We start from the raw sequence: 13,305 nt of genomic DNA, 5'->3' as shown, positions 1-13,305 counted from the left end.
TTTAATGACATATTTTAACTTTACTATACATGGTTACTTCCAGGAATCAAGAGAAAATGATTGATATCTTCAGCCAATATGACAAGGTCTGAAGACCATCCTGGTCAATAGTCATCACTCTGTTAGAGACTTCCTTCTAAGTCAACAGCAAGCCACCAAATTCTCTAGAGCAGCCTGTATGGCCAAGGCCATAGGGACTTTTGACTTTAGCCAGTCTTGTTTTTTACTTGCCTCAAGGCAATGAAAGATTATTTTCAAGAATGCCTAGAGAGAGGAAAGGAAACAGACCTCAGGCAGGCAGGAATCTGAAGTCTGGAAACCTTAGACCACCTGGACAAGGGCATACTGATTAATTACCTTGGGCTTCTGGTGTTAAGCAGTTATTTTCTGTTAGGGGGTGGAATGGGGAATAAAGTTAGAAAGGAGAGGAGTTCTCCTCCCTTACTATATGCTATATGATGCTCCAAAACTAAGACATTTCACATTTTGTTTTTATAATGGATGGGGTATGTCTTCCAACAAGAATCTGTTCCCCTCAATTGAATTACCAATCTTGGAAGCAACCCTAGTCAATGGGAACCAATTAAAGGAGCACTTTTATACCTCAGGAAGGGACTAGGACCCAATTACCACAGAGATCACTGTGCTGTAATCTTAAATTGTTTGGGAGTACACATCAAATTCCGCAGGAGTTTCTCATCCTTTCACTTCCACAAATGAAACTTTTTGTCTAATGCTTGGCAAGCCAAACTTTGGATTTTCAACTGCTCACATAACAATAAGAGGTAGCTTAAAAATAGTTTCGTTTGGGTAACAAATAGCAACTGTGTCTCATCACGTGCTCTAAGTGAGACCTGAATGTAAGTTAGCTTATCTTACACTTAGGGAGTTTCTTGGCACTCATTCAAAATCATTTGGAGTTTGACTTTGTTGTCTGCTTGTTATTCCCCTCAGAAATCTCTTTAACTCCAAGAATTTTTATTTAACCTATAATTTAAATCCATTTACAGATCATTTCAAAGTTATATAGAATAGGAAATAAAGCCCTTCATAAGATTTTTATCATTTTAGTTTGTAACTATTTGTCATGATTATAGGTTCTATTTTGCTCAAAATAAATATTCTCATAAATCTTTTTTTCTTAGTCAAACATCTTAAGCCATTCACATCTTTGAAGTATAGACCTAAAAATTAAACATTGATTAACTTTATATCTCTTTCATCATCTCTGAGTTCTAGTGATTATTACTTGGAAATGTCTCTCTGAGCTGCTCCTTAAGTCTATTTTCTCAACCACCACTGTGTTCCAGGCTTTCATTACCTTGTGCTTGGATTACCGAAACCAATGGTCTCTATGACTCTAGTTTATTTTGGTATCCCTGTATGCAATACACAGCTGCTGAGATAATCGTCCCTAAAATACCAATTGAATCAATCAGTTAACATCTCTTCTTTGTCTAGCAGTGTGCTATACAGACAGTATAAAATCCCAACCCCTCATTTTATCTTCAAAGCTCTCCAACTACCACCCTGCTCTGCCACTCACTTTAATACCATTTTCATTTCCTTTTATTCTCTTACACTTTGGTCAAAACAATCTGCTGGCTGTCTTCTATACATGACTTATGCCTTCTCATGCCTTTATCTGTTTTCTTCCCTCCTGATCTCCCCAACAATTTATCAAAATCTTCTTCATTAATATTCTTCAAAATCTAATTCATAATTCATCTTCCCAGCATGTACTATGTTCTTTGTACTTACTGATATATTGAATTATAAATAAATTTAAACATTCATATTATTTTAAAGAGATGGCAAATTCCTTTAGGGTAAGATTGATTTCTGCCGTTTCTTTTGAAATATTATTCTTCATCATTTTTTTACCCCCATTAGCTCATAGTACAGTACTCAGTGTATTGGATAATCAATAAATATTGTTGGTTCCTTCACAGCACCAACTGACTCTTGCATCAGATGTATTTTTCTAAAATTCTAGTTTTCATTGATGAAATCATCTATATTAAGATGAGTTTCCTGAAAAATATAACTTTTAAGCTGTTAATCATTTCTTCTCTCCTTCCCTCTTCTCTCCTTCTCTCTTCTCTCTTCTCTCCTTCCTATTCTGCTCCCTCTCTCCTTCTTCCCTTCCCTTTCTTCTCCTTTCCCCTCTTTTCTCTTTCCTCTCCCTCTCTTCTCTCTTTCCCTTCTCCTCTCCTTCCTTTCTCCCTTCTTCCTCTCCTTTCCCTCTCCCTCTTTTCTCCTTTATTATTTATTTTTCCTCTATCATTTCCCCTTTTCTCGCTTTCTTTTTACTCTTCCCTTTATTCTCTGCCTCCCTCCTTTTCTCTTTTTCTCCAATTTAGAATGCACTATTACCTGCAGGACTGAGACAGAAGGATCAGACTACAAAACCACCCACAGGCCCTTTTAAAAGAGATGACCTTCTGGATCATTTGGAAAAGCAAGCTAAAGAATTTAAGGACCGAGAAGATCTGGTCCCCTACACGGGAGAAAAAAGAGGTATTATCAAATATTTCTCCATCTGGGCCATACTCTGCTAATTGAGTTCATAAGATAATTTTAGGATCTATGTTTTGTCCTCTCTTTTCAACATTTTCCTATGAAATATGATTTTTATGCTGACAGAACAGCATATTGATAATAATATTTATAGAAAGCTTAAAACCACAAAGTCATTTTCATACATCATCTCAGTTGGTCTTCATGACAATCTGTAAGGTAGGTACTACTAGTATTATTATTCCTATTTTACAAGAGGGAAATTAAAACTAAAAAGGAATTATATACATACTAGTTACAGCTAGTAAATGAGTCAGGATTTGAAACCCGGTCTTCCTGAAGTAGTATGACACAGTGCAAGAACTCTGGCTTTGGAATGAGACCTCAATAATCTGAGTTCAAGTCCTGCCATTGACACATTAACTCAGTGTTTCCAAGGCTCAGTTGCTGCTTTGACAGCAAAGAAATTTATGGATTGTTTGCTACAGGAGTGTATGTATTATATCACAGGCAGTAGAAAAGTAACTACCCATACTGTTGGTACTTTGTCAGCATTCTTATGCTACCATCATTTAATCAAATATAATTAATTATGTGTATATTTAGACCTAAATATGATAAAATGAATAATATGAGAACTTATGGGTCTCACTTTTCTCACTTGTGAAAAGAAGGAATTGGACTGAATGACCTTTGGGATCCTTTCTAGTTCTAGACATATGATCTAATATTGTAACTTGTTGCTTCTTTGATGATGAAATTCTATGTGTTATGAAAAAGAAGCAACCTCAATTTTGTTGTATAAGCTTTAATATTTTAAAGAGAAATTTGTGTTATTTAGTACACATCCTCATCAGATACTTATTGATAATAACTCAGATTCTTTATAGTCTTTGACAGATAGTGACTCATTTTATCTGATTTTATCTCACACTAAATCTTTGAGGAAGTCATAAGAGATATTGCTTCCTCCCTTTTATAGTTGAGGAGACCATTACTCAGAAAGGTTGTCACTAATTTGTGATAGAACAGGGATTCAGACTTAAGTGGATCATCTTTTCTGCCATATTATCTCTCCCTTGTTGATTATATGACATTAAATTTCGTGCAACAAATAGTGCTACTGTATATCATTCCTGGATAGGTGAAAGAATCTTTTGGAAGGCTAGTTGTGTTTTAGACTACACTGATTACGTCCCCCTGGGATGGGAGTAAACAACAAAAGAGAAAGGACAACTCCAGAATGAAGGAGAAGAAAAGAAGAGAACTTGAGGGAAGGAATCATTGGAAATAAATGGAAGGAGAGAGAGAGAGAGACATGGATAGACAGAGCCAGAGAGAGACAGAAAGATAGAGGCAGAGACAGAGACAGGGAGAAAAGGAGGGAGGGAAAACTCTTTCCATTTACTAGAAAACTGTTGGCCTAAGAAAAGCAGCAGTTTTCTAATCAGCATCTACTTATATGAGTGTCTCTGGGCTAGAAAGGGGAACAAAAGAAGTAGAGCTAGTAGTCCTGAACCAGTGATTTTTCCCTGGGTCTTTGGATCCCCTCATATAGATCTCTGATGATCTTCTACTAATGCAAATAGGCAACTTATCTTTTACTTATACTCAGGGAGGGGTTCCTGGAGCATTGAAAAGTCATGTGACTTACTTTGCATAGGGCAGGAATTAAATCCTTACTTCAGGAACACTTTTCTGACTACTAGGCCAAGCCATTTTTTATAAATCAAAGAATCAAAAAGTTGTTGGCTTTTTTTTAAAAACACAAACACTTTAATGTTAGTATTGAGTAAATAGTATGAGTTATAAAATAGATAATTAAATTGGGAATATTTGTAAATTCTATATTATACTTGTTTCTGGTGCTCTTCCATCCCCATGGTAGTCTTTCCTTGGATACCATGTATTCCAAGCATGCTTTCTTTTCCTAATCATCTCCAAAAAATCACCTTTTAATTTTTCTCTGGAATACCCCAGTTTCTTCTCTGATTCTGTTTTTTGCCTTTTGTTGTTCGGCTTTATGCTGTCAGGTAACTTTCATCATGATACAGAAAGAACAGTAGGCAACGACTTCCTGACTGTTCCCTAATGTCTGAGGCTCACAGCAGCCTGGTATTTGTCAGAAATGCCGAGTCTGTTTGCTTAAATTGTTACAGAAAGGGGGATAGTATTATGAGATTGTAGATCTAGAAAGGACCTCAGAGGCCATCTAGTCTAACTTCCTTACCTTGGAAAGGAGAAAGCTGAAGTCCGAGTAAGAAAAAACAACTTACCCAACATCACAAAGGCAGTAAGTCTATTTGAATTCAGGTCCCTGATTCCAAAGTCAATGCATTTTCCATTGTACTAGTATCACTATTGGGAAGTGATAAAACTGTACAAAGGAAGAGGAAGAAAAACTAACTTTCAAAACAGTTCTAAATGGAAGAGGAGAAACTCCTCTTTGGTTCTTTAGTATAGAAGGAAAGAGAGGGTAACAGAGAATTTAGCAGCTGCTAAGCCAGTCACTACTACCCTGATCCCATCCTCCTCCTAATGAAATTGTTTTTAGTTTGTCAAACACAATTTATTTACTGAGTCTCCACATAATTATTGCCTCATGAGAAGAAATTGATCAGAGAACACTTAGAGGGTAGATAGAAAAGGGAGAAGAAGAAAATATATGACTCAGACTCATCCCAGAGATTAAATACCAAAGCTCTGACTGTTCTGATTTGACCTCAGTGTTTCTAAGACTCAGATGTTTCATTGATAGTGATGTTTGCTACTAGGCTATATTCATACTATCACAGGCAGTAGAAAATTGATTACCCGTATTGTTGGTACTTTATGTCAGTATTTTTATGCTATCATGCAATCAAGAATAATTAATTATGTGTCTTTTTAGACCCAGGTATGATAGAATGCATAATTCATGGGACTGTCATGGGACAGAATTTCACTTCAAATATTTAATAGTTGGGGTGCCCTGGTCCCTTAAATATGCCTCAGTTCTCTCTTTTAGAAGGGAAATACATGTAGTGCTTCCTCATGAGATGACTGGGAGGATCAAATTAGGTAATCCATTTAAAATGTTTTGCACACTTTAAAGTACATATAAATGGCAGTGATGACAGTGATGACAGTGATGCTGCTGTCACTGCTGCTATTTGTTTCAGGGGGTTCCAACTCAGATATACAAAACATAGCCAATGCAATAATAGTAATAATAACAGCAGCAATACTAACAACAATAATCACAATCATAATGATAGTAAATGGTATAGGCCTTCTAGTCCTCTTCAGAGTAGCAGTTTTCTGGTAAAGAATAGACAAAAAGGAAAAGAATTAGTGGGAAAAGCTCTGGATATGGAAGTGGTTTCCAAATCCAACCTTTGATATTTACTACCTGGATAAACTTGGGCAAATTATCCAAGACCAGTTTCTTTATCTGTGAAACAAAGAGATTAGAGTAAATGTCCTCCAAGATCTCCTCCAGTTTTAAATCTATGATTTCATGAATTTCCAAACTGCTCCTCTCCCTCTCCCTTCCCAGGTTAGGTCCTACTTGAATTCTTGTCTTGCTGCCAAACAATCACTTTACTCTACAACCCAGCAGAATTATGGGGCCAGTCTCAAGATCAAAGGATCTAATATCAGCAATGTCAATTGCTCCCTGTGGCTTAAATATGAGAGCTGATTACAGTCCCATTAAGGAGAAATACTGAAGAGTTTACTGGCACAGGTTCCCAGCTCCTTTCTGTCCTCCCATTTCTGTCACACTGATTCTCCGTTGTACTAACAATGTGTGTGTCCCTTTGTGTGTAGAGTAAATAAAACTAGAATTTACTTTAGATTTGTTCTGCAATTCATAAAAAATAACAACAACAAAAAAGTGTTATGAGATTACAAACTGCTCAGAGTGTGGACTGCTTTGCAGCATCCATTTATTTTACAAGGGAGAACTGCTTTTTATCAGTCTGACAGTGCCTAGAAGATATCTTCTCAAATTATTTAAAGGAAGCCAAAACCCATTGCTTCCAACAAATATGAAATAATTTGTCTTACTAACGCAGAGCAATTAGCTCAGTTTCAGCAATTCAGAGAACATCTGTTATATAACAGTATACATTTATTCAGGAAGGTAAAGGAAAATTTGAGACACATTGTTTAACAGCCATTCCTTTGTTGTTCTATCTAAAGAGATACTGATAAAGAAGAGTAGTCTCAGCTCTAGCTGTTGTTTTTGGATTGGTGGGAATACTTTATGAACTAAATGAATACTATATGAACTAATGTTCACATTGTACCCTGTGTTTGAAGAATTTTGTTTTTATGCTGACTCTTGATTTCAGTAAAGGAGCTACTTCTAACTCACTAGGGGCTACTTCTAAAGGACTATAGTAATCGAGGATGACTTTGTGGATGATGTGCTTTTTCAATGTGATGGATAGGTGCATAGGGGAGGTGGGACACTCCAGGCAGATAGAATAGCATAAGGAAAATCATGAAGGAGGATTGCACATAGCGTTGTTATAAGACAGAGAGGACTAGCCTTACTACAATGAAGGATTAGTGTTGGGAATTAAGGAAAAGATAAGGTCATAATATGTAAGATATAAGGCTTTAAAATCTGTTAAGAAGTTAAGACTTTATCCACAGAACATTAGGGAATGTCATATTATAATCATTATCTTGATTTTATATAGAATTTTATAGTTCTAAATTATTTTTTATTTGTTTTCCATAATAACTATAAATTTAAAAGTGTAAATATAAAATTTCTAACTTTAAAATAACCACATACCACATAATTATATAAATCCGATTTGGTTCCTTGTCCCTCTATGCCAGATAGATGTTTACAGTATCTGATTAGTTTTGACGTTACCAGTATTCTTGTGCACAAATACCCACATCACCATCAAAATCACTGAACCCATTTAAAAGATGAAGTGGATAGGGGTGAATAAAAAAACAGAAAATTAAGGATCTGTAATTATCATTGGGCACTTTATAATTCATGCTGCTTACAGCTAAATCTAGTCCCCTAGATCAAGTGGAATGTGCCATGATCTCTGTCAAAGAGCTTTGTTCAAACAAACAAATTTCATTCACATCACAGAAGGCAGTGAATGAAAAATAGGCATCCAGATATAATTGAATCAGTTATTTTCTTTTAGAATCCCAGACCACAAAATTCACCTTGTTCAAATTCAGATTCATTCCATGAAATGGAAATGGAGGAAATGGCATTCCTCAGACTGGTAAAGTGGAGGTAGTAGATTCCTGAATCCCAAACTCTCACATCAATCATTCCATCTTATGAACCTATTGAAGCACCCAAAGATATTCTACTAAATCAACAATCTATAATTTTTTTTTATTGTATACCCCTATACAGTGTGTTTGATTGTGTGTTGGGAAGGTTGGGAAGGTTATTTCAGTAATCCAGTAGAAAGGTGCTGAGGCTGTTGAACTAGAATGGAGGCTGTTTGCTTAGGGTGGAGACAGATACAAAAGATGTTGTGGCTACAGAAACAAAAAGATTTGGCAACTGATTAGATATTTGAAGCTAAAGAGAGTAAGGAGGGGCAGAAAGGTGGCACAGTGGATAGAGCACCAGCCCTGGAGTCAGGAGGACCTGAATTTAAATTGGTCTCAGACACTTAACACTTACCTGTGTGACCCTCTGCAAGTCACTTAACCTCAATTGCCTTAGCAAAAAGGGAGAGAGAAAGAAAGAGAAAGAGAGAGAGAGAGAGAGAGAGAGAAGAAGAAGAGAAGGAGAAGGAGAAGGAGAAGGAGAAGGAGAAGGAGAAGGAGAAGGAGAAGGAGAAGGAGAAGGAGAAGGAGAAGGAGAAGGAGAAGGAGAAGGAGAAGGAGAAGGAGAAGGAGAAGGAGAAGGAGAAGGAGAAGGAGAAGGAGAAGGAGAAGGAGAAGGAGAAGGAGAAGGAGAAGGAGAAGGAGAAGGAGAAGGAGAAGGGAGAAGGAGAAGAAGAAGAGGAGGAGAGATGGATGATGGATGAGTTGAAGATGACACTGTGAACTTGGGTGACTGGAACAATGGTAGCATCATCAACAATAACAGGAAAATTTGTAAAAGGGTTTTCTTGGGAGAGATAATTTAATGAAATTTGTACTCATCCATGCTTACTCATTCTCTGTGACTCATTATGTCTCAACCAAAATGAAGAGCAGGAAGTTTGCCTACAAAACAAAAAACGTTATCTATTAATGTAAAATGAGGATCTGGGAGAGGAGAAAGCATTTTCCAGTGACTTCTTCATAGCTACTGCTCTGGATGTCTGGGTATCTTTTAAGTGATAACTGCTCTAAAGAACATCAGACTCAAAATGAGGAATGTTGGAGGACAAGATGGATGTGGTTGTGTTGCAGACAAAACTCCATGATGACTATTCTGAGGAGGGTGGGGTATTACCTATGTTGTTGCCCTCAATTTGATTGATTGCATGCCCCCTGGGACATATTTCTTTTTTTTTTTTTTTTTTAGGAATTATTATTATTTTTTTATTTAATAGCCTTTTATTTACAGGATATATACATGGGTAACTTTACAGCATTAACAATTGCCAAACCTCTTGTTCCAATTTTTCACCTCTTATCCCCCACCCCCTCCCCTAGATGGCAGGATGACCAGTAGATGTTAAATATATTAAAATATAAATTAGATAACAATAAGTATACATGACCAAAACGTTATTTTGCTGTACAAAAGAATCAGACTCTGAAATATTGTACAATTAGCTTGTGAAGGAAATCAAAAATGCAGGTGTGCATAAATATAGGGATTGGGAATTCAATGTAATGGTTTTTAGTCATCTCCCAGAGTTCTTTTTCTGGGCATAGCTAGTTCAGTTCATTACTGCTCCATTAGAAATGATTTGGTTGATCTCGTTGCTGAGGATGGCCTGGTCCATCAGAACTGGTCATCATATAGTATTGTTGTTGAAGTATATAATGATCTCCTGGTCCTGCTCATTTCACTCAGCATCAGTTCGTGTAAGTCTCTCCAGGCCTTTCTGAAATTATCCTGTTGGTCATTTCTTACAGAACAGTAATATTCCATAATATTCATATACCACAATTTATTCAGCCATTCTCCAACTGATGGACATCCATTCAGTTTCCAGTTTTTAGCCACTACAAAAAGGGCTGCCACAAACATTCGTGCACATACAGGTCCCTTTCCCTTCTTTATAATCTCTTTAGGATATAACTGGGACATATTTCTTGACCGCACTTTGTGAATTGTAGACAACTGAAGCAGAAATTAGCTTTGGCAAACCCAAGTATCAAGTGTTACTCTATTCTTGTTCAAATTTTTAAGACTTTCCTTGGCTTACACAGACCTCATGACTTGGGAGAAGGGGCTATTCTAGGCTCAGAGGTTCTTGAAGGCAGGTGCATTCCACAGTGGTTTATATAGTTCACAAAAATCCAGGATTTGTCCAGATTGCCCAGAAATTAAACTAGGGATAAATCTTGTGAATGTTGTTCTTTTTAAAAAATATTTATTCATTCATTCATTCATTTGGGTTTTTTTTTTTTGCAATTAACAAAAATGGATTTTCTTTCTACCCATATTCTAAATATATCTGTTAAAGTAAAAAAAAAAAATCAACTTGACTATTTCTGTAAAATATATATCTTAATCTGTATACTGAGAATGTTACCTCTTTATCAGAAAGTATGTAGCATGCTTCATCAGTACTCTGAAAGTGTTTGCTCATTTCCTTGATGAGAATTTTTAAGTTTTTCAAAGTTGTCTTCAAAGTGTTTATTATATTTATAGGAATTGTTCTTCTGCTTATGGCTCTATCATTATAGCAGTTCATTCAAATCTTTCCAGGTTTTTCTGAAATTGTATCTTTCATAATTTTTTAAAGCATGACAGTTTTCCATTACATTTATATAGCATAATTGTTTAGCTATTCTCCATTTGATGGGCTCTTCCTTCATTTCCAGTTCTTTACCAGTACAAGAAGAAGTGTCATAAATAAACTTATATATACTGATCCATTTCCTCTTTCTTTTATTTTCTTGGTTACAAGTTTATGAACCTGTAATCTAGTAGTAGTATTTGATCTAGTAATGGTATCACTGAATCATGTACAATTTAGTAACTTTAGGCTGATAGTTCCAAATTACTTTCCAAAATGACAGGGAATAATCAAAGCTCAACTAATAATGCATTAATATGTCAATTTTCCAAAAGTCCCAGTCAATATTTGTCATTTTTCTTCTTTTTGTCAACTTTACCACTTTAATTCTACCAATTTGACTTCTCCATAGCAAATATTTTCATAGACAGTTATAAGTGCTGAAATGTGGACACATCAAAGCATGTTCACTATGGCAGGCATATGTCCTTAATACTTTATGTTAACGAAAGCCTTGAAATGATGCATTAGCAATAGTCTCAAGACTACAAGACTTAAGTGCAGTCTTTGTCTAGTCACTGAGTCGATACATTCTAAGAGTCCTTCTTTCTTTAGAAACTTTAGGGTGATATTCAGGTTCAAAGCATGCATTGTAATCATGTCAATAAACTTCTTCCTAATAAACAAATCAGAGTCCTCCCCTTGCCATCCTGCTATTTTAAAACGATTGTTGGGCAACTGAATTATAACTGACATTATTTATTTACAGGGAAAATATGGGTCCCCAAGCAAAAGCCAATGGATCCTGTTCTGGAAAGTGTGACACTAGAACCAGAATTAGAGGAGGCTCTAGCCAATGCATCTGATGCAGAACTTTGTGACATTGCAGGTAAGAAATGTCTCAGAAGCATTTTAAATAATTTTTGCATCTACTCATATTTAGTAGTTTGCTAAAAACTTCCCAAAAAAAGTTTTCCTTTTAATTTAAACTAGACTATATTCTGGAAATTAGGAAGTTTGAATTTGGTTAAGTTATATTGTGATGGGATTTTGCTTTGGTAATTAAATTCTATTAGAAAAAGAACCATTGCTTACTTCATTTTCATAAAGAATTACTTGGCATTATTCTGTTATTATTAAATTGAAAGCTCTTTGAAGACAGGGTTTATCTTTTGTCTCTGTATCCCCATCACTTAGAGGGTAGCTAGGTGGCACATTGAATGGAGTGCCGGACCTGAAATCAAGAAGAGTTCAAATTCTGCCTCAAACACTTAATAGCTAGTCACTTAACCCTGTTTGCCTCAGTTTCTTCATCTGTAAAATGAGATAGAGAAGAAAATGGCAAACCACTCCAGTATCTTTGCCCAGTTAGACATGATTAATTGACAAAACAACAATGGAGCCAGGAGAACCTCTTATCAAACTCAGGTACTCTGGTTATAAAAATAAGTATAGCGCTTTCTACTACATTACACTGTCTGCTATTGATAGAAAATCTCAGGATCTTAGAATGCAATTGCAGGCACTTCATTAGCACAGACCATCATTGAATACATTCTCTTTCAGTTTGTGAAATTCTCTAAGTTTGCTGTTGGAATTTGTAGGAAATAATTTAGTCTCCACTTTAATAGTTCTTTAAGTTTAATATTACATAAAACAAATTCAATTAGCTGAGGAAATATTTGTTCTATGACTCAAGGCATAGTTTATGAACATTAAATAATCCTTATGTTGGGAATTATCCTTTATACATCCATGTGGAAAACTATCAAGATGTAGATAGGGAGCCAAAATCAAAGAGGGAAAATCCTGGGTTAAAATGTGCTATAAGTCTTTGAACAAGTCATTTAAAATTTCTGTAGACTCACCTGTATGTTTAAGAAAAATTTTATGAAGGAATTCCTCACTCTGTGCCCTGAGTATATTATTTCATTAGGATTTAGATAATCTGAATAGTCCTGAGCTTGAAGTTCCATGTGACCACCATGGCTAAGTCTCTTCCTGTATTCCAAACCACTATCAGTAGAATTTCCTCAAATGCTGGGGAAGTCAACCAACCTATCATCTCTCTTTTAAACCATAGGCCACAAATATATTTTTGTTGTTTTTGGCCTGGGATTCTATTTACCAAGGAAAAATAAGTTTAAAATAGATGCAACAGGGAACTATAATTAAGTACTTAAAGTTATTTGACCAGCACTAAATTTCCTGCTTCCAAGCTAGTCTCAGAGTAGCTTATTGTGCCTTGGTCGTAGTATCACAGTATCCATAATAATTCAATCAGAAATCCACTTTTTAACTCTGTGTGTGTGTATTTATTGTTGTTGTTCAATCATGTCTGACTCTTCATCATTCCATTTGGAGTTTTCTTGGCAGAGATATTCAAGTGATTTACCATTTCCTTCTCCAGCTTATTTTACAGATGAAGAACTGGATTTTTCAAATCTTTTAAACCCTTGCAAACACGGTTAAGTAACTTGCCCATAGTCACACATCTAGTAAGTGTCTAAGGCCAGATTTGAACTCAAGGACATAGGTCTTACTGCCTCTAGGTGTTCTATTCACTTCACCTAGCTGCCTCACTCTGTGTGTGTGTGTGTGTGTGTGTGTGTGTATGATATATCTACGTACCTCTCCTCATATATATCTTATGTATATACATATATATATATATACACATATATAATTTTTTTGCATGACCCAAGTGCAAAATGTTTTTTTCCTTCTTAAGATGCTCTTCACAGTCTTTTGCTTGGCTTTTCTTCTAGCATGCTTAAATTAAACTATAAGTTCCACACTCATTTCAAACAGTTGGTATAATATACCAAGACCTCAATGACTTTGTTTGCATTCACATGGGATCACCAAGCTGTAATTACATCATGATGTACTTCCCCCT

General features: G+C 35.8%; 1 protein-coding gene across 2 annotated transcripts in view; it reads left to right on the top strand.

Annotated features, from left to right (window-relative positions):
- The window catches only part of TMOD1 (tropomodulin 1), a 119,223-nt gene that overhangs the window by 74,093 nt on the left and 31,825 nt on the right, over positions 1–13,305 (top strand). For both annotated transcript variants that reach the window (XM_003761368.3, XM_023497346.2), the window contains exons 3-4: positions 2,364–2,520; positions 11,176–11,295. In XM_003761368.3, coding sequence (XP_003761416.1) covers positions 2,364–2,520; positions 11,176–11,295 — 277 coding nt within the window. The remainder of the gene's footprint in view (positions 1–2,363; positions 2,521–11,175; positions 11,296–13,305) is intronic.

This window comes from Sarcophilus harrisii, chromosome 1 (assembly GCF_902635505.1).
Source record: "Sarcophilus harrisii chromosome 1, mSarHar1.11, whole genome shotgun sequence".
NCBI lineage: Eukaryota > Metazoa > Chordata > Mammalia > Dasyuromorphia > Dasyuridae > Sarcophilus > Sarcophilus harrisii.
The sequence above is the reverse complement of the archived record's forward strand: the minus strand, read 5'-3'. Positions and strand labels throughout refer to the sequence as shown.